This window comes from Corythoichthys intestinalis, chromosome 21, assembly GCF_030265065.1.
Source record: "Corythoichthys intestinalis isolate RoL2023-P3 chromosome 21, ASM3026506v1, whole genome shotgun sequence".
NCBI lineage: Eukaryota > Metazoa > Chordata > Actinopteri > Syngnathiformes > Syngnathidae > Corythoichthys > Corythoichthys intestinalis.
Window position 1 is genome coordinate 5,699,571 of NC_080415.1, and position 26,076 is coordinate 5,725,646.

Here is a 26,076-nt window from a genome sequence, read left to right on the forward strand (position 1 = left end):
GTGTTTTTTGGAATCAGCTTCCAGCTAGTATTAAAGAAGCAGAGGCAGTCTGTACATTTAAGATTAGACTAAAAATGTTCCTATTCGACAAAGCTTAGGGTCAGGCTAGTTGAAATCGGACTAGACTCACAGTTCAGTCTAAGCTGCACTAGAAGCTATAATGCTGGGGGAAGTACAGCCACTGAGTCCTATCTCCTTTTTCTTACTCTACCTACCACTTGTCTTAATTTATTTTTATTTTCAAATTTTAATATCTAGTTGACTAGTCTCTTCATCACTAGTCACCATAGTTATTTTTCAGCTGCAGCCTCCTGACTATCAGGACCCCTGGCTGGATGGGCGTCCTCGTTGCCCCCCCCCCCCCCACTCCCCCGTGTCATCTGGCTAGATGGACCTCTTCTTGTTCCCTTACTCTATTGCATCTTTACAAACTGTAACACCGTCTGCTAATTCCCATTAGCAGTCCTGGTGCATCCTGTCTATCTGTCCTGAGAGTGGATCTCTCCTGACTGTGGTACTCCCTAAGGTTTCTCATTTTCTCCCAAAGAGTTTTTGGAGTTTTTCCTTGCCGACATGGAGGGTCTAAGGATGGGGGATGCCCAGGACTTGACCTTTATTTAGTTCATCTTTATTTATTTTATCTGCTGTTTCTGACTGGGTATCATATCGCCTCTGCAAAGCCCTTTGAGACAACCTTGTTGTGATATAGGGCTATACAAATAAAATTGAATTGAACTGAATTGAATTGAATTGAAAAAGGAAACTAGATCAGTGCTTGGTGCGCAGGAAAAAGTTTTAAAACGCTAATGTACTTCTTTGAAGGTAAAATTGGGAAAGTCCTGTAAACACAGAATTAGCATTAATGCAATTTTTGTTCAGTCAGTTTTAGAATGGAAAAGACTAAACAGCACGAGACAGTTTGTGCAAAGAGCCCATGGTATACAATGGTCTTGTATAACCAGTAAAGGACATTTTGCTGCATGCCACTTCTAAAATCGGTGCAATGCCTTCTAAATATCCGTACTTTACTATTGACATTCCTGAATTCCTGCCTGTTGTCCATGTTATACATCAACAACCCTGGAAAATAAATTTTATGATGAAATACAATAGGGTGGAACACATGGTTTTTCCAAAACTTAAATCTGGAATAGTGCTAACTGGTTAGTTTAGAAAAAAAAAACAATACAGCATATACTGTACAGTATTTTTTATGAACTCTTTAAAGGCAGCAGATGTAGTTACAATTTTCTCTTATTCTCTAACACACTCACTCACACACACATCACCTCTTCTTGGAAGAGGTTTTGTCTGTTCTTCAGAGCTCTTAGGCGATTCTGCTTATCTTCATGTTCTAGTTGATCACCGGGTAGCTGGAAGTAGCCAATCAGATCCTGAAGACTCAGACTGATTGAGTCGATTGGTATATCAAAAGTTGTGCTCTTTCCTTTTGTTCTTAGTGTATCGAGACTCCTGTAAATGACACAGAAAAGACTCATTTGTTTATCATAGTTTGACTGACTTGAAATGTTGCATGTAAAGTAGGGTGACCAAACGTCCTCTTTTGCCTGGAAAAGTCCTCGTTTCACACATCCTCTCCGTAGCATCTGGCTGGGTTTTATAAATTCAGGAAAATGTCAGTTTTTTATGATTTTTCTCCCTCCCCTCCGGGCGCTGGGGGGCAGCGCCTGCCAGAGTTGAAGGGGCTCCTACTAGGAGGGAGGGATGGAGTAGTTCTTCTTCTTGTTTTTGTTGGCAGTTTACCCCTTGCATCTACTGGGTTGACATTTTGGCAAGAGATCAGGCAGTCACAGACTACAATAAGGAGTAGTTCTAAGAGACGTGGCTCGATACACCTTTCTGTTAGTGTATCTCCTGTTAATGTCGATCATGTGTCTTCTGTTTATTGAGCAGGGGTTAATTTGTGCCGGATCTTGCCGGAACAAGATCCGGCACCTTTTGATTTTGGCCTCCCTGTGTTCCCACCTTTCGTGTATAGAAAATGAAATCATATGTGGACCAGCGATTTCCGTGGCTTGTTCGTCATCGCTCCTACAGTTGTGGTCAAAAGTTTACATACACTTGTGAAGAACATAATGTCATGGCTCTCCTGAGTTTCCAGTTATTTCTACAACTCTGATTTTTCTCTGATAGAGTGATTGGAACAGATACTTCTTTGTCACAAAAAACATTCATGAAGTTTGGTTCTTTTATGACTTTATTATGGGTGAACAGAAAAAAGTGATCAAATCTGCTGGGTCAAGAATATACATACAGCAGCGCTAATATTTGGTAACATGTCCCTTGGCCATTTTCACTTCAATTAGGCGCTTTTGGTAGCCATCCACAAGCTTCTGGCAAGCTTCTGGTTGAATCTTTGACCACTCCTCTTGACAGAATTGGTGCAGTTCAGTTAAATTTGATGGCTTTCTGACATGGACTTGTTTCTTCAGCATTGTCTACAAGTTCTCAATGGGGTTTAAGTCAGGACTTTTGGAAGGCCATTCGAAAACCTTAAATCTAGCCTGATTTAGCCATCCCATTACCACTTTTGATGTGTGTTTGGGGCCATTGTCCTGTTGGAACACCCAACTGCGCCCAAGACCCAATCTTCGGGCTGATGACGTTAGGTTATCTTGAAGAATTTGAAGGTAATCCTCCTTCTTCATTATCCCATTTACTCTCTGTAAAGCACCAGTTCCATTGGCAGAAAAACAGCCCCACAGCATAATACTACCACCACCGTGCTTGACGGTAGGCATGGTGTACTTGGGGTTAAAGGCCTCACCTTTTCTCCTCCAAACATATTGCTGGGCATTGTGGCCAAACAGCTCGTTTTTTGTTTCGTCTGACCACAGAACTTTCCTCCAGAAGGTCTTATCTTTGTCCATGTGATCAGCAGCAAACTTCAGTCGAGCTTTAAGGTGCCGCTTTTGGAGCAAGGGCTTCCTTCTTGCACGGCAGCCTCTCAGTCCATGGAGATGCAAAACACGCTTGACTGTGGACACTGACACCTGTGTTCCAGCAGCTTCTAATTCTTGGCAGATCTGCTTTTTGGTGATTCTCGATTGAATCTTCACCCTCCTGACCAATTTTCTTTCAGCAGCAGGTGATAGCTTGCGTTTTCTTCCTGATCGTGGCAGTGACAAAACAGTGCAATGCACTTTATACTTACAAACAATTGTTTGCACTGTTGCTCTTGGGACCTGCAGCTGCTTTGAAATGGCTCCAAGTGACTTTCCTGACTTGTTCAAGTCAATGATTCGCTTTTTCAGATCCATGCTGAGCTCTTTAACTTTCCCATTGTAGCGTTTGTGGGCGTTTGCATCCAATGAGCCCTATTTAAATGGCCTCAGAGAAGTCAAAATTGCTAATTCGTGTTGCTGTATGTATATTTTTGACCCAGCAGATTTGATCACTTTTTCTGTTAACCCATAATCAAGTCATAAAACAACCAAACTTCATGAATGTTTTTTGTGACAAAGAAGTATCTGTTCCAATCACTCTATCGGAGAAAAATCAGAGTTGTAGTAATAACTGGAAACTCAAGAGAGCCATGACATTATGTTCTTCACAAGTGTATGTAAACTTTTGACCACAACTGTACATCTGGTTCTTCCTTCGGGGAGGTGGTGAAATGTATAAAAACACAGAGACGCCTCGGATGGCTGTTGCATGGAGACTTTTATTAACTAAACAAAAACCAGCGGGGGACAATCAGCCAGTCAACACGCGTTCCAGCGCAACTCTCCTTTACGCTTTCTCTCTTTCCCCCTACATTCGTCCACTTCTTCTTCTACTCCAAATTAGCAATGCCAGTCACATAGAAACGGGACAGCGGCCCCATGGGAACGCCGGTAACAATGTTGTTTATAAAAAAATTAACGTCATTTGAAAGAGTCGGAGATTTGTTGATGCACTAAAAAGCTGGACCGACAAATCACGCCCCTGACATTTAAAAAAAAAAAAAAAAAAAAAAACTCTTTGGAAATTTGTGGCATCTGGGGAGCAAGCAGCTAGGATCAAACGGTATTTCAACATGCCAAAAAGACAGTTGCATTTACGCTATTTTTGCAAAAAAGAAGGAAGTTGGTTGAAAACTAGTCAGAAAAGCCACAACCGGCGATGAGGGCAGCTGCAGCAATCATACTAACGGGCCGGACCGGGTGTAGCATGAGGCTAGCGCCGCAGCAGCTAGCCAGGTTCACAGACAGCCAGCCAAGCCGGGGCTAGAGGTTGCTACCGTGGCAGCAGCTGGTCAGGTTCAGCGGCACCCGGAGTGGGGGCCAGCTACAATGCCAGCAGTCAGCCAAGTGGACAACCAACAGCCGGAGCAACAGGCCAGTACCCTTATGGGAAATTCAGGTGTGGGCCGCACAATTTGTAAGGCGGTGGGGTGGGGGTGGAGGGGTGTTGGGGTGTTGAAACTCACAAAATAATGGGTTTGTATTATGTATTGTAACCTCAATTTTTTCTTTTTTTGTTTTACAAGTTAGACCAGTTGAGAAACTAATTGCTGACTGTGTACTGTAAGTCCCACTAGTGGTTATTTGGGCAATCGCCGTGCTGTGCAGAGTTTACCCTAAATAATTGTAAATTTTTGTGAATATTTATACCATTGATATTATCTGAAATTAAGGATTGTAAGTCCCACATTATGGCAAGTGGGCATTTGCTGTTTTCAGCACCATTTTCTGCGTATGTTAGGGACCCGTGTGCGTCTCGTCATCCCTGCGCTGTCATATGTACTTTGCGTTCCCGCACCTTATAATTTACAAATTAAGCACTGATATTGGGTCATATGTGTACACAGAGATGCAGTATACTGTAATAGTCTTGTAATTGTTCTGCGTTCATGTATTTGGTTGAATGTTAGTATTATATTCTAAGTAGCTGTGTTTCTTATGCCTCGGGGTTCAGTCATCTACAGTATGTTAATAAAAGGAAATTCAAAATTGACATGGAGGAGTAATGCTTCACAGTTACTGAACCACTGGCTGGATGTCGGTGGGTTGGCTGGGGATCACCTGCTCCAGCAGGGGGTCCTCCCCTGCCCAACTAGCTAACGATAGCACCAACATATTCATAGTTAGTGTAGGCGTTCAATGTATTTCTTGTTGTTGTTTGTGCTTCTTCTGTCTCTCTCTCCTTCTTTTCTTCTTCTTTTCTGTTCCCCATAACCCCTACCTGTTCGCTGCTTTCTCCTAATAAACGAGGTACGTTGAATGATCACAATGGAAGTATGTCATACTCCCATGTGACTCCCATATGATACATTAAAACTGTTCAGACCAATCAGACACTCAGATCTCCATTCTGCGTGTCAAGCAGCTGAACAGGACAGGTTAGAGAAAAGGGGGCAAAAAAAAATATGAGACTGACGCGCTGCCTGTCTGCGCCAACGAGGCCAGCTAACCATTGGAGGTCTGGATTGCATGTTTACAAGGATCGCGAAAGAACCCTCAAAAAGATGTGACAAGGCTGCACATGTTAGAACATCCAGAAAAAAAGACACAGTAATGTAAGTTAAATCCTGAATACAAATTAATTAGAAACACACTGTATTGACTAGACTTGGTGACTTGACAACCTGTGAAAAACAGGCTTATTTGTACTTTGCTTATTTGAGAGAGAACCCAACTAATGCCAATAATTAAAATCAACTCCATGTAATTTTAATTAATTTGACTTCCTACACACGAATGAGCAGAGCACATTGTACTTATATTTATTTGGATGCTAAAACACCTCACTGTCCTTTCACAGCAGGCCTGGTATTTCTGTGATGGCACTGCCATTAATCAATGTATGAACTTCAGCCAATTAACTTAGATAGGCGTGCGTGACTGGATGCATGTGTGCCACCCACCTGATGAACAGGTTGAACAATAACACAGTGCTGCGGATGACCCTGGCTGTGTGGCTCTCTTCATGCTGTGACCGAGATAACGTCAGCCCATCGTCCATGTGACCTTCATGGTGCATGAGGGCCTGATGTAAGCAAAAACACAATTGAACCACCCCTTGATTTCCTCTCTCAAGGCCCACAAAATTCATGTTAAAAAGTTCAAATATACAATTATTGGAAAAAGTCTCACAAAAATAAAACACAGTTCTCCCAGAGAGTCCAGAACAAATGGCGGGATCAAATCAAATCAAATCAAATTTATTTATATAGCCCTTTACAAAACCCGAAAGGTCCCCAAAGTGCTTTACAACAAAGAGAAACATGGCACATAGTAAATAAAAGGCAGGAAAGTGTTATAAAATGACATTAGGAAAAAAAGAAAAGAAAAAAAACGAACCATCGCATCACGATTAGTCAGACACCAAACAAAACAATAAAACAGATAAAATCCGAAAACATTAAAAACCCTAAAGAAGTAAAACCAGGCTAAACTAATCTTGGGGAAAGGCGAGTCTAAAAAGGTGTGTCTTTAAACGAGATTTAAAAAGGCCCAAATTTGTAGTGGTGCGGATTTCTGGGGGAAGACTATTCCATAACCTGGGTGCAGCAACCGCAAAAGATCGGTCTCCCCACTGTTTGAGTTTGGACCTTGGGACTTGCAAATGAAGTTGGCCGGTAGAGCGAAGACTCCTGCCAGAGTTGCGGATGGTTAAAATTTCTGATAAGTAAGAAGGAGCCTGGCCATTAATAGAATTAAAAACAAACAGTAAAAGTTTAAAATCAATTCTAAAATGGACTGGAAGCCAGTGGAGCGATGATAGCACGGGGGTAATATGTTCACGTCTAGGTGTATCTGTTAAAAATCGAGCAGCAGCATTTTGAACAAGTTGGAGACGAGAAACTGAGGATTTGGGAAGACCAACATAAAGAGCGTTGCAGTAATCCAGCCTTGAGCTTATAAAAGCGTGAATTGCTTTTTCCAAGTCGTGGCGAGTAAGAAAAGGCTTCACTTTGGCCAGGAGACGGAGCTGGAAAAAACTTGCTCTTACAACAGAACTAATCTGTTTTTCAAAGTTGAGCCTGCAATCGAATATCACTCCGAGATTTTTAACATGTGTTTTAAAAAAGGGAGCCAGAGTGCCAGGGTTGGGCTCAAGGGCATTTAACATAGAAGGTGTGCCAAAAGTAATATATTCAGTTTTGCTTTCGTTAAGATGTAAAAAGTTTTGCGCTAGCCACTGCTTCACATCGGATATGCACTCCATTAATTTAGTGAGAGCAGTTTGTTCGTTGGGTCTCAGGGGGAGATACAGCTGCAGGTCATCAGCATAAAAATGAAAAGAGATATTATGTTTTTTTATAACTGATCCTAAAGGTAGGAGATAAAGTGCAAAGAGAACAGGCCCTAAAATGGAGCCTTGTGGCACCCCACAAGACAGAGAGGTTTGTGAGGAGGAAAATTCCCCAATCATTACTGAGAAGGTCCTATGTTCCAGGTACGATTTAAACCACTGTAGAGCTTTACCACGGATACCTATAAAGTGTTCTAGACGAGATACAAGGACTGTGTGGTCGACTGTATCAAATGCTGCTGTGAGATCTAGTAAAACAAGGATTGCTGGGTTTCCATTATCTACAGAAAGGGCAATGTCGTTGTGCACTTTTAACAGTGCTGACTCAGTGCTATGTCTGGACCTGAAGCCTGATTGAAACTTGTCAAGGGTGGAGTTTGTCTCTAGAAATGTTTGCAATTGAATAAAAACAACTTTTTCTAAAACTTTAGAAAGGAAAGACAAGTGGGAGACGGGTCTAAAATTGGACAGCACGGAGGAGTCGAGATGGGGTTTTTTAAGAAGGGGTCTGACTACAGCCTGTTTGAAGGCAGCTGGGACAGAACCGGTACTGAGAGAGTTATTTATAAGAGCCAGCAGACTTGGTCCGAGGCAACTAAAGACTTCTTTTAGAAGCCCAGCTGGAATTATATCTAACGGACAGTTAGTGGGTTTCATGCCACTAACTATTTCAGACAGAGATGACAATGAAAGGAGATCAAATTGTTCAAAAACAGTGAGCAGTTCTGGAGGATGTAGATTATCTGATGAGATACCCGAATTGCAGACATTTTGCCTGACCGAAGAGACTTTGTTTTGAAAGAAAGCGAGAAACTCCTCACAAGTGGCACCTGACACATCAGTTAAGACAGTGGGGTGCGGGTTTAAAACAGAGTCAATTGTGTTAAAAAGCAGTCTTGGATGGCTGGAGCTGTTATGTATAATAGAAGATAAATAATTCGACTTGGCCTGTTTTAGGGCCTCCTGATAGGTAGCCAAGGTGTCCCTCAGCAATTCCAAAGAAACATGGAGTTTGTCCTTTTTCCATTGACGTTCAGCCCGCCTGCATTTTTGCCTAAGCAGGCGGGTATAGTCATTAAACCATGGAGTGGCTTTGGGTTTGGAACTTTTTTGCCGTAGAGGGGCAATGGAGTCCAAAACAGCAGTGCAGGTGGAACAAAAAATGGAGAGAAGACTGTCTGAGCAGACAGGAGAAGGCAGAACGGCGTCAGGATGCTGCTGCAGGTCTCCAAATGCAGTCACAAACTCTCCTGCTGTGGATGGAGTGATGCGCCGGCGGTAACAAGCTGGAGAAATTTGCTTTTCTGCAGACAAAGGGGCAGCAAAGTCAAAAATGATGGGAAGGTAGTCCGAGATGGCAGTATCCACTATTTCTCTGATGGAGACTGAAAGCCCAAGCGAAATCACCAGATCCAAAGTGTGACCATGCTCATGAGTTGGTGCATTCACAGACTGGGTGAGGCCAAATGAGTCCAGAAGTCCTTTAAACTCATTCGCCAGCTGATTTGCAGAGCAGCAGACGTGAATGTTAAAATCCCCGCAAATTAAAACCCTGCCAAATGTTGGAATAAAGTCTGATAAAAACTCAGAAAACTCCTGGATAAAATCCTTGTTAAAACCAGGGGGCCGATAAATAGTGGCACAAAGCAATGGGGGAGAAAGCGCGATAGAGAATAACTGCAGTTCAAAACTTGAATAATTATGAGCAGTTATGGTCCTACATTTGAACTTGTCCTTGAATACAGCAGCCAGGCCGCCACCACGGCCAGACGCTCGCGGGGTGCTGAAAAAACAGCAGCCAGATGGGAGGAGCTCCGAAAAGGCGCTGCATTCACCTGGTTTCAGCCAGGTCTCCGTTAGAAAAAGGAAATCCAAATGATGTGTCGAAAAGAAGTCGTTCAAAATAAACGTCTTATTCATAAGGGACCTTGTGTTAATTAGCGCTGAATGAACCAGGGAGTGCTCAGCTGTGGGGGTGAAGCCGCGGAGCCCGGTCCCAACACTAAGAACACTGGAGAACACCCGATATCCAACTGATAACATGACTGACAAGACTCCAATAGCCCCTTTGACGCTGAGGTGGCAAAATACACAACCCTCGTTGCCCTGACAACAGTCACTCCCGAATCCTCCTGCCCAATCGACAAAAAGACAATAATCCCAAACAATGTACAATACAATACACCCTTCTTTCTGCCCAAAGACCGCCCCGCGAAAGCCGTCAAAGGACTGAATGTTTAACTAATCTTTGCCAATTTTTCTTGGGAACCTTTTGTTGACTTGGGATATTGTGACCTTGCCTCCTCGCCTGAGTCTGTTTCTGTTTCGCCTTGCAGTTTGATCGCTGTTGACCTGAATAAATTGTCAACTTGTGCCTCGAAGCCTATTTCCAGCTTTCAAATGGAGTCAGTACAAGGGGTTTAGACTAAGGTGAACGCGCGGAATTTGGCGCTTCCGTCGGGTGGTCAGGTCTTGCTGGTCCGGGTATTTGGAGCCGTGCCAGTGCGGTTCTGGCGCTTCGGCTGGCGCGATTCCGGCAATCTGGCTAAAGGTTTGGATTCCTTCAACAATCACCAAAGAATCAGAAATGGAAATTCAGTTTTTTACCTTATGACTAAGCAGTAACACTGTAGTCAGCTGTTACAGTGTACAACTGTCAGTGTAGTCTACTGTTGTGACCTTGTATCCTTAATAAAGAGCACCAAAAAGGATTCATTCGGTAATACTTTATAATAACTGGTATAACTAGTTACTACTGTACATCAGTACTAAATTTATGATGAATGGTTATTGTCGACTTGATAAGTGTTTCTTAAGAGTTTGCTGTGATGTATGATGTGATTAGGTCAGTCTGAGCAGGGGCTGCTGAGGATATTTTTTTTAGTTTTTGTCAGGTAGCGCGGGCGGGCAGGTGTTGTGTGGACCCAATTGCGGGAAAAGAGGTGATGCAGACCGGCAGTGCAAAAACTGATTTAATGAAAGCCAACAAAAAACAAAGTGATGATCCAAAGAAAGTACAGCAAAGGCAAACAAAACTGTTACTAACAAAAGACTGGCTATCAAAAACTTACTGAGGAACACAAGGGCTTGGACGGCGAAAACTGTGGAGAACAAACGCTGACGGGCACATGGGCATTGACAATGACGCAACAAGGAGCGAAAAGAAACTGGGAGGTTATATACACACGCAGACAAGGAGTAACGAGACAACGAGGAACAGATGAGTGACACAGGAGGACGCAGATTGGAGGATACACTAGGAGCAGGCTCAACAGGTGAAATCAATGGGCAATCACAGGGACACACTGGGAGGGAACCAACAGCGCCCGCGTATAATAATGTAAATCCTGCAGCTAGACGGCGCAATGACATACGAACACATTTGAAAACTAAGAGGTCACAGGTCAATTGTACACGAATAACCAACAATGCCCGGCACGTCGGAAGCTCAACAGCGACAACAGTTAATAATATGGCTACAATGCAAGCATGTCTTAGCTAGTTGAAGACACCAATGATTGTCCTTTGTGGACTCCACGGTCTAAATCTGCAGCCAAGTTTTCCTTGCTGGGCACTATAATAGAACTATCAACATAATCATCTTCATTTTTGGCCTCGAATTGAATTTGAGAAAATGTCACTGTTTTTGTAGAGGTAAGTGCGCCTGCTCTCTCAACAGTTAACTTTTCTGTTCTAGTAGTGCCTTCTTCAACGTGACCCAGTAGCAAGCATGGGGTCAGGTGGTGACCAGTGTTGTTAATAACGGCGTTACAATATAACGGCGTTACTAACGGCGTTATTTTTTTCAGTAATGAGTAATCTAATTAATTACTTTTCTCATCTTGGCAACGCCGTTACCGTTACTGAGGCGGGAAAGGCGTGCGTTACTATGCGTTACTAAGTTGGTTGAATAAAAAAAAGTCTGAGAGAAACGGACTCACGGGGACGAGAGCAGAGCAGGAGTGGGGAAGACGCCGTTGCAACCGCGATGCTAGATGGCTCCAATAATACCTGACTGCAGCCATAGCCGACAAACTACGCCCACATGACACGGTAGATATCATATTATAGATTTAGATGCATATGACAGACACTGCTGCATTGCCAACATGTTTTAAGGACTACATGCGTTTGTAAACAGCCGCCATCTTAAAGCAGTAGACCTCTCAGGAAGGCCCTGATGTAGAGATCCTTCCTAGCGAACCTAAGTCATTTTTTTTTTAATCTAAAATGCTCCTAAATCGGCAAAATCTTAACTTAAATCTATCTTTAAATGATGAAACAATTTTAAAACTTACACATGTTTAAAGTAGACAGAAGGGAACTAATGCAATAACGGGAGAAATTTTAACAACTTTAACTATTGATTCACAACTTTAAATGACTTCCACACATAGCAAAGGTTACTAGCTAGTTATCGCAATACCCTTGTGTCTAGTTAAGTGGAGGGTAAAGAATTGGGCTTGGGCCAATTGTCCCCCAAGCCCTTTAAGCTTCACATTGTGTGACCTGTTTTTTTTTTTTTTGGGGAGAAAAAAAAAAAAATCACTAGTTACTTTGCCAAGTAACTAATTACTCTTACATTCAGGTAACTGAGTTACTAAAGCAATTACTTTTTGGGAGAAGTAATTTGTAACTGTAATTAATTACTTTTTTAAAGTAAAATTAACAACACTGCATGGCACTAAATGCGTTAGTAGACAGCCGCCATCTTAAAGCAGTAGACTTTTTAGGATGGCTCTGTTGTAGAGAACCTTCCTAGCGAATCTAAGTAACTTTTTATCTAAAATACTTCTAAATCGGCAAAATCTTGACTTGAATCTATCTTTAAATGATGAAACAGCTTTAAAACTTTCATATGTCGAAAGTAGAGAGAAGGGAACAAATGCAATAATGGGAGCAATTTTAACAACTTTTAACAGTTGATTCAGGGTAAAGGGTAAATTAGGGTAAAGAATTGGGCTCGGGCCAATTGTACCAAAAACCTTCACAAAAAACTTCACATAGTGTGGCCAATGTTTTTTTTTTTTTTTTGTGTTTTTTTTTTTTTGAGGGAAAAAAAAAAAGTAATTATCACCAATTACTTTGCCAAGTAACTAATTACTCTTACATTCAAGTAATTGAGTTACTAACGCAATTACTTTTTGGGAGAAGTAATTTGGAACTATAATTAATTACTTTTTTTCAGTAAGATTAACAACACTGGTGGTGACCATGTTATTAACAAACAAAAACCTTTTCAACATACAGTGCCTTGCAAAAGTATTCGGCCCCCTTGAACCTTGCAACCTTTCGCCACATTTCAGGCTTCAAACATAAAGATATAAAATTTTAATTTTTTTTCAAGAATCAACAACAAGTGGGACACAATCGTGAAGTGGAACAAAATTTATTGGATAATTTAAACTTTTTTAACAAATAAAAAACTGAAAAGTGGGGCGTGCAATATTATTCGGCCCCCTTGCGTTAATACTTTGTAGCGCCACCTTTTGCTCCAATTACAGCTGCAAGTCGCTTGGGGTATATTTCTATCAGTTTTGCGCATCGAGAGACTGACATTCTTGCCCATTCTTCCTTGCAAAACAGCTCGAGCTCAGTGAGGTTGGATGGAGAGTGTTTGTGAACAGCAGTCTTCAGCTCTTTCCACAGATTCTCGATTGGATTCAGGTCTGGACTTTGACTTGGCCATTCTAACACCTGGATACGTTTATTTTTTAACCATTCCATTGTAGATTTGGCTTTATGTTTTGGATCATTGTCCTTTCGGAAGATAAATCTCCGTCCCAGTCTCAGGTCTTGTGCAGATACCAACAGGTTTTCTTCCAGAATGTTCCTGTATTTGGCTGCATCCATCTTCCCGTCAATTTTAACCATCTTCCCTGTCCCTGCTGAAGAAAAGCAGGCCCAAACCATGATGCTGCCACCACCATGTTTGACAGTGGGGATGGTGTGTTCAGGGTGATGAGCTGTGTTGCTTTTACGCCAAACATATCGTTTTGCATTGTGGCCAAAAAGTTCAATTTTGGTTTCATCTGACCAGAGCACCTTCTTCCACATGTTTGGTGTGTCTCCCAGGTGGCTTGTGGCAAGCTTTAAACGAGACTTTTTATGGATATCTTTGAGAAATGGCTTTCTTCTTGCCACTCTTCCATAAAGGCCAGATTTGTGCAGTGTACGACTGATTGTTGTCCTATGGACAGACGCTCCCACCTCAGCTGTAGATCTCTGCAGTTCATCCAGAGTGATCATGGGCCTCTTGGCTGCATCTCTGATCAGTTTTCTCCTTGTTTGAGAAGAAAGTTTTGAAGGACGGCCGGCTCTTGGTAGATTTGCAGTGGTCTGATGCTCCTTCCATTTCAATATGATGGCTTGCACAGTGCTCCTTGAGATGTTTAAAGCTTGGGAAATCTTTTTGTATCCAAATCCGGCTTTAAACTTCTCCACAACAGTATCTCGGACCTGCCTGGTGTGTTCCTTGGTTTTCATAATGCTCTCTGCACTTTAAACAGAACCCTGAGACTATCACAGAGCAGGTGCATTTATACGGAGACTTGATTACACACAGGCGGATTCTATTTATCATCATCGGTCATTTAGGACAACATTGGATCATTCAGAGATCCTCACTGAACTTCTGGAGTGAGTTTGCTGCACTGAAAGTAAAGGGGCCGAATAATATTGCACGCCCCACTTTTCAGTTTTTTATTTGTTAAAAAAGTTTAAATTATCCAATAAATGTTGTTCCACTTCACGATTGTGTCCCACTTGTTGTTGATTCTTGACAAAAAAATTAAATTTCATATCTTTATGTTTGAAGCCTGAAATGTGGCGAAAGGTTGCAAGATTCAAGGGGGCCCGAATACTTTTGCAAGGCACTGTATATACAGGTAGGTCGCCAGCATAGGAATGAAACGAACCTCTAGAATTCTCTCTAAATACTCCTGTATTTAATCCCAAAAAGGTAAATATGCTATTGTTTCAATGTGTTTAATTTATTCATTTACCAAAACTTTTTTATCTCCCCAACTCCAGGGGGTACTGCAGCACCCCACTTCTCATGCAATTGTGTATGGACGTTAAATGCTCCTCATAAATTCAGTTTATCCTATGTTTAGCACAAAAACTTTCCCAAACTCATGGGTTTGTAAGATACTGTTGTATTTTGTTGTTCTGCCATGGGATGGCAAAGTATGTGTGTTTCTACGTTTCTAATGTTCAACATTTCATCTGTGGTGTTTCTTTGGTAAAGTACGACACACAGAAAGGCCTATGAGTGGTACAATCTTGAGGTACAAAAATTTGATAGTTTAAATATCTGATAAATTTCTGTACCTTAAACTTGTTTAACCTATTTGCTGTTCTTGAAAGTTTAGTAGATAGTTACCACACTATTAACAACTGATCTGTAAAGTTTGAGTCAATATATTAAGTAATAGTTATAAGGTTATGTATGCTATAGGGACTTTTGTTGTTTGGTTGTTCTAAAGTAGCACTTATTCCTCATTTACTAACAATTAAGAAATGATGAGTAGTTGCAACTTTAAGTATCAGTTGGTAGTTTATTTAAGTTATTTGGTTGTTAGTTATTCATTAGTAAGTTACTAATAGCTTGTTCATGGTATATTACTAATTTATAAGGTGTAGGTATAAATCATTGACATATATCTTACAAGTCATTTACTACTCATTATCAGTTTATGATATATTAACTAATAAGGCATCATTATAAATGATTAAGAAACTGTTAACAAACACTGATCAAATCAACAACAAATCATTAACAATTTACTATAAACCATTAACTAGTTACAATTAGGGCTGTCAAACGATTAAAATTTTTAATCGAGTTAATCACAGCTTAAAAATGAATTAATCGTAATTAATCGCTATTCAAACCATCTATAAAATATCCAATATTTTTCTGTAAATTATTGTTGGAATGTAAAGATAAGAAACAAGACAGATATATACATTGAACACACTGTACATAAGTACTGTATTTGTTTATTATGACAATAAATCAACAAGATGGCATTTAACATTAACATTCTGTTAAAGCGATCCATGGATAGAAAGATAAAAGATAAATGTTAGTACAAGTTAGAGAAATTTTATATTAAAACCCCTCTTAATGTTTTCGTTTTAATAACATTTGTAAAATTTTCAATCAAAAAATAAACTAGTAGCTCGCCATTCTGGATGTCAATAATTACACAATGCTCATGGTGCTGAAACCCATAAAATCAGTTGCACCCAAGCGCTAGCAGAGGGCGACAAAACACCAAAAAACACAAGTAACAAGTGGACATGACACTGTGCTGTCATTTAATCTGTTTGAGCGGGCGGGGCATGTGCGTTAATTGCGTCAAATATTTTAACGTGATTAATTTTTTTAAAAATAATTACCGCCCGTTAACGCGATAATTTTGACAGTCCTAGTTACAACGGATAGTTATTATAAAGTGTTACCATTAATTCTTGTGAATGTGAAAGGTTCCCAGTGTTTTATTCCATTAATTCTTGTGAATGTGAAAGGTTCCCAGTGTTTCATTCCAGAGCTCAATGTATATTAAATTATTTATATATTTATCAAAAAACATATATATTCACAGGAATGTTCAGCAAACTTTGCTTTCTCAGGAAAAAGTATTTTGCTGTTAAATTTATCATGCATTTATAGATTTCCTGGGGGTGAAATTCCACCAAATTTCGCTGAATATCCCTTTAGTGTAACATTATTTTCAGATTTTTTTTTTTAAATATCCCTCTCGCTCCCTGTCAAACATGCACAAACACAAGCACACACAGAGTCAATGAATTGATCAGAGAAGATCGCAAATACATTACTGATGACTCAGACTAAATCAGATGACTGGTCAGTAATCACCTTTTTTTCCAGGATTAATCACTGATGATTGCCGCCCACTATTTAATTTGTCTCGGAGGTCACTTGAATTTGGATCTTTTTCATCTTTAACAAACACGGCTCAGTACTTCTACCATCTAGCCATCTAATCATCCATCTAATAATCCATCCATCCATCCATCCATCCATCCATCCATCCATCCATCCATCCATCCATCCATCCATCCATCGAGCTGTACAAAGGCTGCAAGTAAAGCAAGTGCCTTGCAGTGCAATGGGATATTTCTCAGGTATCCAAAATGGCAAATGGCTTTAATCCGATCAGAGTTCGAGCTAAAATCATAATTAGATGCACTATTTTCATGGACACTAAAAATTTGGATTTCCGTGTTCAGGTAGATGAAAATAGAAAATGAAACATTACCTTAACCATAGTGTGTGTCATTACCTTTCTTTGAATGTCACCAATGCGTGCAGATTTTGCATCAGCAGTCTGGTATGTGAGCCACAGACCGGTGTCTACATGTTGAATGTAACATACTGAGTCACCATATTTAATGTCAGGGGTACCCATTCCGTCCACTTCCTTTTTAACACCGACGTCAACCTTTTCCTAACAGAGACAAAGACAGACACAACAGTGACTCTTTGGAAAAAACACTTGAATCTACAAAGGCATAAGACTGCAAGCTAAAGAAATGTTTCATGCGGATGCTGTGACTACATACCTTGGAATATCTGAAACAAAAGGCTGTTGACTTAACATCTGCCCTTTCTTTTTCTATCAGTAGTAAGGATTTCTCTTTCATCAGACTCAGATACTTCCCGCTAGTCACATGTCTCAGTCTGAACGGCTGGCCCCAGCGAATATGACTACCACTCCACCTGGGCACAAAGCCAAATAGAGGCAAAATAAATAAATAAATAAATAAATAATTAAAGAAATGTAAATAATGAGAACCACAGACTTAAAGACTTGTGGGCTCTAATAAGCCACGGTTGTTCTCTTTTACTAAAATATGTTGTTAGAAACAGAAAATATTGCAATTGATTTAAAAATCTATAATATTTAATACGTTTTGACCTATGGAGGGCACCATGTTTTACGCACACAATGCACAATGGAGGTGCGAAGCTAGAATGACGACTAGCATGGTTTTGTCACATTCTGCTGCTGGTCAGATTGTTTTATTACAGAGCTGTGGGAAAAGTTCCCAACGTCGTACCTGCATCCAATTCCAGCTCATCAGCAGTGTCTTTAAACCGATCCTAGGCGAGATGCCAAGATACTGACTTGCAGCAATTTGACAGTTTGCATTTTCGAACTCTTCGGGTGTCAAATTCACCTCTAGCAGGACGTTTCGTTGATTCAGGACATTTTGGCAGAACACCAGTGTTCTGCAATTCCTTCCTGAGTGGCGACGTCCTATGCCCAGTGCATGCACATGCGCCCACATCGGTTAAAAGCAGGGAGTACTTACTATTTTTATTTAGTCTTTTATTAGCTTTTCATTGCCTTAAAATATGTTTTGCATGTGTTTCCTTCTCATACATTTAAGCGTTGTGTTTTCTTGTGGTAGCTTTAAAGCAGCCTGTTGATCTGTTGACCACATTAGTCACGTAGCGTAATTAAACCACCCTTATTTGAAATTACTATGTTTTAAGACAAGGGTCCCCAACCACTGGGCCGCAGACCGGTACCGGGCCACACAAATATAATAATTTATTAAATACTGCATTCTGGCCAAATTAACTGTCTCATCTAGATATAATACTACAGGATAGAATGTCGTCATAGAAATCCATTGATTGGACTGCAAGCAGTACATCTTGTTTTATATATCTATGTGCGCTTGTCCTCGATAAAAATGTATGATGTAGGGCGGGCGCATCACATTTGTTCCCGGAAATAATTAGCCCCAACACTAGAATGACTGATAAAAAGACGTCTTTGGACAGATTTTTTACGGGAAAAGGGCACCTGACGAGCCAGAAGATGAGCCTACAACCTCGAAGAAAACAAAATCTACGCTACTTCCCAATCACTAAAGACCCACGAACTGCGAAGGAGTGAATTCGTGACCCGTTTGTAAATAAACCGAGTGATTCGAGCATGTCTATTCAACAGGAGGATCAGCTTGTAGAGATCGCAAATGACGGCGACCTTAAACGTACGTTTGAGACAACAACTCTACTGAGGTTCTGGATTAAAGTCATTCCGGAATATCCTCACATCGCAAGGAGAGCACTGAAAACCATGCTACAATTTTCAACATCGTATCTTTGTGAAGCGGGCTTCTCTCACTCCCCCATCACACCGAGATGGCACCATTTCGATTTAACGAAACAAGCTCAGGCCTCCCACTGATTCAGCAGGTGAGTTATATTTTTCCTACACTTAACACGACGGAGCTAAAAACAAATGTTATTTTATATTTGCTGCATTTTTCTGCCGCACATTGTTGGTATTGACAAATTTTGAATGCACGTAACGTTAAAAATTGCAGCGAATGCGATTAAAAAGTAAACACTACAAACTGTCTTTCAAGAAAGGAATATTAACTTAGGTTTGATCATGGACAGACATGTTGGAAAGACTGGATATAAAAGAGGGCTTTTTCACCGCTACAAAAGCTTTGGGAGCAAAATTTAATAAGGGTGCAAAATTTGACAGAACACCTGTCTGTGAAAAAAAGACCCAAATTGCACCGGTCCATGGTGCAAAAAAGGTTGAGGACCCCTGTTTTAAGGCATTTTTTAGTACGTTCTGCCTGTATGCATCGAAACAAAACAAGCTGAAAGCGCACGGTAGTACTTTGGGTGTCCTCTTGTAGCACGTTTCGTTTGACATTTTATGAGAACACCGGTTTTGTATACTCTCGTCTCATCCCGTCTTTACTGTTTATTTTGCTTTTGCTGCTCATTTTGTGAAATATCGACAGTGCTGTCCTGCTCATTAATGTTCCGCTCGGGTTCAAAGGGCTGAACAGATAACATGTTTATGACGCTAGAGTCATACTCAGGAAGCCTGGAAGCAAAACCCAATGATGTCACTGCCCAGAGTGCACTGCGTCATCAATAACAATGGCAACTTACTAGTTAAACTAATTTTACAAATTTTTTAAAAACTAAAACATCAAGAAGGGTTTTAATATCAAATTATTATAACTCATACTAACATTTATCTTTTAAGAACAACAGGTCTTTCTATCCGTGGTTCCCTTTAACAAAGAGCGCTAATAATAACTATACTGAGAATCAACACAATCATAGGTGCTTTGAGAGTGGCTCCATGCCTAGCAATTGGTTCAAACCCCACAGGCAGAGGTGGGTAGAGTAACCAAAACTTTTACTCAAGTAGGAGTATCTTTACTTCAAAATAATATTACTATTATTTAATATAATATTACTATTAAGTAAAAGTAGTCATTCAAAAAAATGAACTCAAGTACAATTTAAAAAGTATTCGGTGAAAAGAACACTCAACAAATAATAACTGTTGTCTAATATTTTTAAAAAATAGTGTTTTTTATTTTTTTTCTATAAGAACAATTATTATTATACTGTACTATAACCTATTACATGACCATATTAGGCCCAAAATAATAAAAAGCACTTTCAATTATGTTGTGTTGAATTGTGCTATATAAATACCGTAAATGTGCCTTGCCTTACTGTAACATAAACAGTACCATATATGTAACTATAAATGTGTTCAAACACTTACAGAACTCGCAGTGTCTCCAGCCTCCACAGGGACCTGGCATGACTGGCCACTGCTCCACCTTCATAATGCACGGTTCTAGTGAAAAAATAATACAAAATAAAAAACAAGTAGCATATACACCCAAATGTAGCTCTGCTTTAACTGCAGTAGTCTTACTTTAAGCCATTTTTAACATGTTGATAACTAGAGCTGGGAATCTTTGGGCACCTAACGATTCGATTACGATTACGATTCAGAGGCTCCGATTCGATTATAAAACGATTATTGATGCACCCCCCTCCTTCTTTTTTTTTAATTTTTTTTTTTTTATGTTTTGTATATTAGTTCCAAAATTGTTCAAAAATCCTCTCAGGCTAAACCAAACTACTATTTCAGTATCAAGTTAACATATAGCAGTAAACAAATATACAAAAATAACAGTAAATAAAAAACTACATTCTGTATCAGCAGCTTTAAACTACATTCAATTAATTTAATGTTGTGAATCAACCGTTAAAGTTGTTAAAATTGCTCCCGTTATTCATAATTTCCCTTTTGTCTACTTTCGACATGTGAAAGTTTTAAAACTATTTTAAAGATAGATTCAAGTCAATATTTTACCGATTTGGGAGTATTTTAGATAAAAAGTTAATTAGGTTCGCTTGGAAGGTTCGCTACAACAGCCTAGCAGGAAAGTGTACTGCTTTAAGATGGCAGCCGTTTACTAACGCCCACATCTAGCTTTTTGTAGATGTGCTGCTAACGCTATCGAATCTATAATGCATCTAGTCCTATATAAATTATATCTACCGTAACATTTTGCGGATGTACTTTTGTAGCAGCTTTTCGGCAGCAGTCAGGTGTGTTGTTGTGTTTTTTATCTCGTGGCATGAGTTGAGCTAGAGCCGTGAGCTGAGCATTGGCATTACCCGAGGAGCCGGGTAATGAGAAGCATGATGTTTAGCTACTCTCGCTCCATTCTTCATTGTGCCGAAGACCGCGCAGCGCGCTGAGTGTGTTGTACTTTCGCTTTACTTTGCATATTTCAATAATCGGAATTTGGATGTTTGTGAATCGTTCTCGAATCTTCCACGGCCGAATCGCGAATAATCTAAGAATCGGAAATTTTGCACACCTCTATTGATAACCCTGTTATTCTTCTGCATTTTGTTGTATTCAAACAGTACTTAAAAGCAGTTTTTGACTTATTGAAAACTAATTTTTGGTTAAAACAAAAATTGGTGAAGACTCCAAAGATTTTTGAAGGTGAAGCTGAAGGTAGACAATGGATAGACAAGTAATGAAAAAACTACAGCACAGTCAGTACAGTCTCACCTAAAATATTGCTAACATGCATTCATCCTTGTCCTTGTTAGTCTTTCGTTAATATCATTGCTATTTGCCCAATGCAAGAAATATATAATATATATTACTTGCCTCTTCTGTTCTTCTCCATGTTCTTCAGATGCAACGGTTAAACACTCATCCATGTGACCATGAAGGAGGCGCAAGACATCCCCACCTATCAGGAAACCTGCAGAAAAGTAAAGCCGGGAAAAAAGGGAAAGAACAAATGAAAAGATTTATGTGACATACAACATACTAGACACAACTCTTGAAATTTTTCCATCATTGAAGAAAACCAAGCCGCTGTTATGCAGTGGTGGAATGTAATGAAGTAAAAGAACTTTGTTACTGTACTTAAGTACATTTTTGTGTGTCTGTACTTTTCTTGAGTATGCATATGAAGGGGTACTTTTTACATCAATACATTTTACAGCACGTATCTGTGCTTTTTACTCCACTGCTTTTCAAATTGTCGCCTGTGTTAAACATTACTTTTGTTTGTTTGTTTTTCACTCATTGTGAATTGATAGTTTCGCTTTCATGGCTCCAGCACAATCAATACCGTTATTTAGCACTAGAGAAAGCAACACGAGTGCAAGCAAGATTAGGCAGGTGAACAAGATATTGACCAATAAAAGACAACACTGAGAGCAGCGCGCCTTTATATGGGTCCTGCACACTCCCTTACAGTAGATGGGGGGATGCACCTGATTACGGATGTCTCGATTGCATATTTTTGCACCCGAGTCTCCTGATTTTGAGAATCTGCCGATACCGAGTCCCGATATTTTAAGTTGCAGTTAGTAACTCAGATATCTTATTGTCTTTCACATTAAAGATGTTTATATAAACTGAATTGAACTGATTTTTTTATTCCAAAAAAAAAAAAAAAAACCTAGGTCACACTTTTGACATTTCTTTCTAAGCTCACTGATAAAAGAGTGCAAATGTATCCAAACTTTTAACTTTCAAATGCTGTGAGAAAAAAGGGCACATTATGGACCGTGACTTGTGTGTATCCGCACACCTAAAATATATATATTTTTCAATATGCAGGTGAGGCTCTGAGTCTCCTGCTTTGCTCTAGTTGTTTTGATTAAAACACATCACACAAGGTTCATGGATACGTCATTCAAGAAAACTTAAGTGCAAGTGACTTTTGTCGGTGATTAAAATGTACAAATATCTACAGTATATTCTGTATATATTGTAGCGTCTACAAGTACAACGCCAATTTGGTGATGATAATGCACACTCAGCAGGAAAACAGTACATCATTTTCAATAAATTGAAACCGACCTGGATGCCATGAATTGTATTTTTTAAAAAAAGTTGCCTGAGAGATTAAGATAACGCTCACCACGCTAAATGCTAATGCTAACGGGAACGCGAATGGTATGCTAACGCTCCAAGCCACCTAGCCAAACATCATTGCGTTTGCAACAGCGTCACCACCCACTTCGCTTCCCCCGGGCACTTTCCAGGACAGGCAGGCAGGCAGGCGGATGTGTGACAAAATCAGACATGTGGCGCTTCATTCAACCAAATTGTATAACGCGCCCCTTTACATCCTCAGTAACGGTGACGGCGTTGCAAAGATAGGATAAGTAATTGATTAGATCACCCACTACTGAAAAAAATGACGCCGTTAGAAACGTCATTATACTCACTGGCCGTCAGTGACTCTTCCTTGTTAGTCAATCAGTTTTCCATTTAGCATTTCATAGTTATTACAACAAACAATGAATCAGGAAACGGCCACTTTTTTCAGCAATTCTGGTTGTGACATCACAACCAGAATTAATTAATCATCATATCTAGCCTTCTAGTGCTGCGCTGGCTAGTACATGTTGACAGATTGACAGAACCCTCACACAGCAACAAGAGAAAAGAAAGCCTATGGATAGCATGCTCACAGACTTAAAAAAAATCTGCAGATCATTCTGGCAATGACATCATCTTCCGTATCGAGATTTTCTGCTGGGCGTAATCAATGCAGCTAAGAAAAGAAGGCTAATAAGGATCTCATTTCATTATTAAGCCTTTTCTCTTACTTTTTTTGGATGGATTTGTGTCAAAAATGGAGTCCATCAAATTTGAAGTCACTTGCTTTAGTATTTCATAGCACCTGAAATTATTGTAAGAAGGTTGAGGACCTTAACAATGTCTAAAGGATAAGTTGATGAACTCATTGCAGGACAAATATAAACAATGATTTTAAACTAGCCTTCACTCTATCTTGTGCTCTGGCAAAAATAAAACGATGGAAGAAAAATTATATGAAATCAAGTGGATATTAGGATAATGTGAAATGAGAGAAACAAAGAGTGATGAAGTAAATACGTATATCTGTACCTTGTGCTACTTCACTGCCACAACAGATTGGGGTAATGCTCCAGAGTGTCTGCTGGAAGGCTGCGTCTACATTTCGGCAATGATTGCCATAGGATAGATGCTGTAGGAACACAAACATGCAAGTCAGAATATTAATGAACAAAGGTGACGTCTTACGTGCGGCACGCTATCGAGACTGATAGGAGGTGATGAAAAAAAAAAAAAAAAGCTATATACCAGATATCTCTCAGACGAGATGCTCACAAAAATCAGATCATCCCCAACTCTAACCTTCTCCCCCTCAGAGCGTTGCTTTGATGCTGGATGAATGGTCCACCAGCATGCCTCACCTGCACAGACACACAGTAGAGAAGAGGTCAAGCATAAATCGCAAAAGACAGGACCGTTTAATATACTTCTATTAGTGCTCATTCGGTGATGTCATACATATGTCAGATATTTATAAATATGGAAAGATTCATGTCACATTATCAAGCAAATTGAAACAGAAAAAGACGATGCAAGTTCAGAAAGCATTTTTCATAAATACCTGTGGTGCCTTCCTGCAGCCCCACATCAAAAGCCAATTTGTCTGTGGATGATCGGGAAGTGGACAGACAACACAGGTACTGTGGAGATTAAAAAAAGAAATCACAATTAATCCATTTATCTATTTAAAGAGCAATGGGTCATTAAAAAATGTCTGATGTGGACAGACCATTCCACTGTACGAGTGACGTAGAAGGATCGCATGTCCATATAATAAAGTGCGATGTCCACCCGCTTGGATTGTCTGAGAAAAGAGTATGAAACACGCCCCCAAAAAATTAACAAAATATATGGCAATAAAACTTATTATATGCAAGGGCGTAGGTTTGCATAGGGACGGTAAGGACATAACACTCCCAAGTTTTTAGGATGCTCAAATTGTCAAATTGTCCCCACTCTTCCGTGGCCCGTGTTGCCCAACGACAGCCCCAAAACATCACTGCTCTAGAGGAGATCTGCATGGAGGAATGGGCCAAAATACCAGCAACAGTGTGTGAAAAGCTTGTGAAGAGTTACAGAAAACGTTTGGCCTCCGTTATTGCCAACAAAGGGTACATAACAAAGTATTGAGATGAACTATTGGTATTGACCAAATACTTATTTTCCACCATGATTTGCAAATAAAATCTTTAAAAATCCAAAAATGTGATTTTCTGTTTTTTTTTCCACATTCTGTCTCTCATGGTTGAGGTTTACCCATGTTGACAATTACAGGCCTCTCTAATATTTTCAAGTGGGAGAATTTGCACAATTAGTGGTTGACTAAATACTTATTTGCCCCACTGTACATGGTGACTTCAGTTATATTGGTAATTTAGATTTTCTTCCCATATGTTGTAAGGATAGAATTGGCCCTGCCATTATTAAGTGAAATATTTTCCATTATGTTCAGACTTACATTTACCCCTTTTCACTTGCTGAATGTGTCCGTTTTGTTTCCCCCTCAAATATACGTTTGATTGGCTGAGGACTTCACACAACACGCACACAGCACCGACAGAAATACAACATGTCGACAATATGCTGCCTTCTTTGCCCCCTTCAAAGAGGAGGCATATTAGAAGGTTTTTTTCTGGCCAGCAGCAGCAGCCACTGTAAGTAATTTAAAAAGTCATCAATGTTATGGAGGTGGGGAACACACCACTAATTTTGCTACTGAAAGTCCGACCTGTGTCAGAGTTAGCATAACATTAAACTGTGTGAATTTGCTAACCTGCAAACTGGAGTAAGAAGCTGCTTAGAGAGAAGTATCCTCCTGTATGTGTTTTCTACTGTTAACCTTAATTCAACTGTGAGAAATGTAGGGAACCAAGGTTTTCCCCCTTCTTCCCAATTTTCATATATATTTTATTTATGTGGTCTTAAAGCAGCCCAAAAAAGTTGTCATTTCTTGTTGTGTTTGGCTCTGCTTGTGGACGAAAGCAGTAGTAGCCCCTTTTTATTTATTTTAATATTAAAAGAGACTAAGAATTTAATTAATTTATTTAGACAGACAATGTTGAGTGGTCTTCAGACAAATGTTTATTTTTCTGCATTTCTGGATAATTAAGAGATTATTTACAACAGGTTTCCAATACATATAAGAGATTGAGGCACATCGCCAAACCAAAATAAAAGCCGCCACGCCTTGCAAATGAAATGGGTTTTTTGTTTATTTTTAAATATTTTTTAAATTTTTAAATTTTTAAAGACAGCCCAGGGATTCCCCTACATACAAGAGATTGTGGCGCACCGCCACACCATAATAAAAGCCGCCACCCCTTGCAAATGAGACATTTTTCTCAATTTTTTTTTTTTTTTTTTAAATTTAAGGATTTTCAAACTAGCAGCAGCCGAGTGTGAAGGGTTTGGCAGCAACCTATTCATTGTGTATTGTAATATCAGTAACTATGTGCAGCCCCCTTAAGAGACTATCGGACTGGGGAGCTGTGATGCAGGGGGAAGCGAGTAGGAATAATGGGAGAATGGGCGAGATAGCGAGAGATGGCGGTCCCATGTCGCGGCAGCCCGCTGT

The 26,076-nt window shown here is 39.9% G+C and overlaps 1 protein-coding gene across 2 annotated transcripts in view; it reads right to left on the reverse strand.

Annotated features, from left to right (window-relative positions):
• ryr2a (ryanodine receptor 2a (cardiac)) overlaps positions 1–26,076 on the reverse strand; it is a 356,843-nt gene that overhangs the window by 304,321 nt on the left and 26,446 nt on the right. For both annotated transcript variants that reach the window (XM_057825571.1, XM_057825570.1), the window contains exons 4-13: positions 24,232–24,306; positions 24,064–24,142; positions 23,751–23,863; positions 23,535–23,634; positions 21,270–21,366; positions 19,854–19,928; positions 16,855–17,011; positions 16,575–16,739; positions 5,870–5,991; positions 1,290–1,473 (exon numbers count right to left, since the gene is read on the reverse strand). In XM_057825571.1, coding sequence (XP_057681554.1) covers positions 1,290–1,473; positions 5,870–5,991; positions 16,575–16,739; positions 16,855–17,011; positions 19,854–19,928; positions 21,270–21,366; positions 23,535–23,634; positions 23,751–23,863; positions 24,064–24,142; positions 24,232–24,306 — 1,167 coding nt within the window. The remainder of the gene's footprint in view (positions 1–1,289; positions 1,474–5,869; positions 5,992–16,574; positions 16,740–16,854; positions 17,012–19,853; positions 19,929–21,269; positions 21,367–23,534; positions 23,635–23,750; positions 23,864–24,063; positions 24,143–24,231; positions 24,307–26,076) is intronic.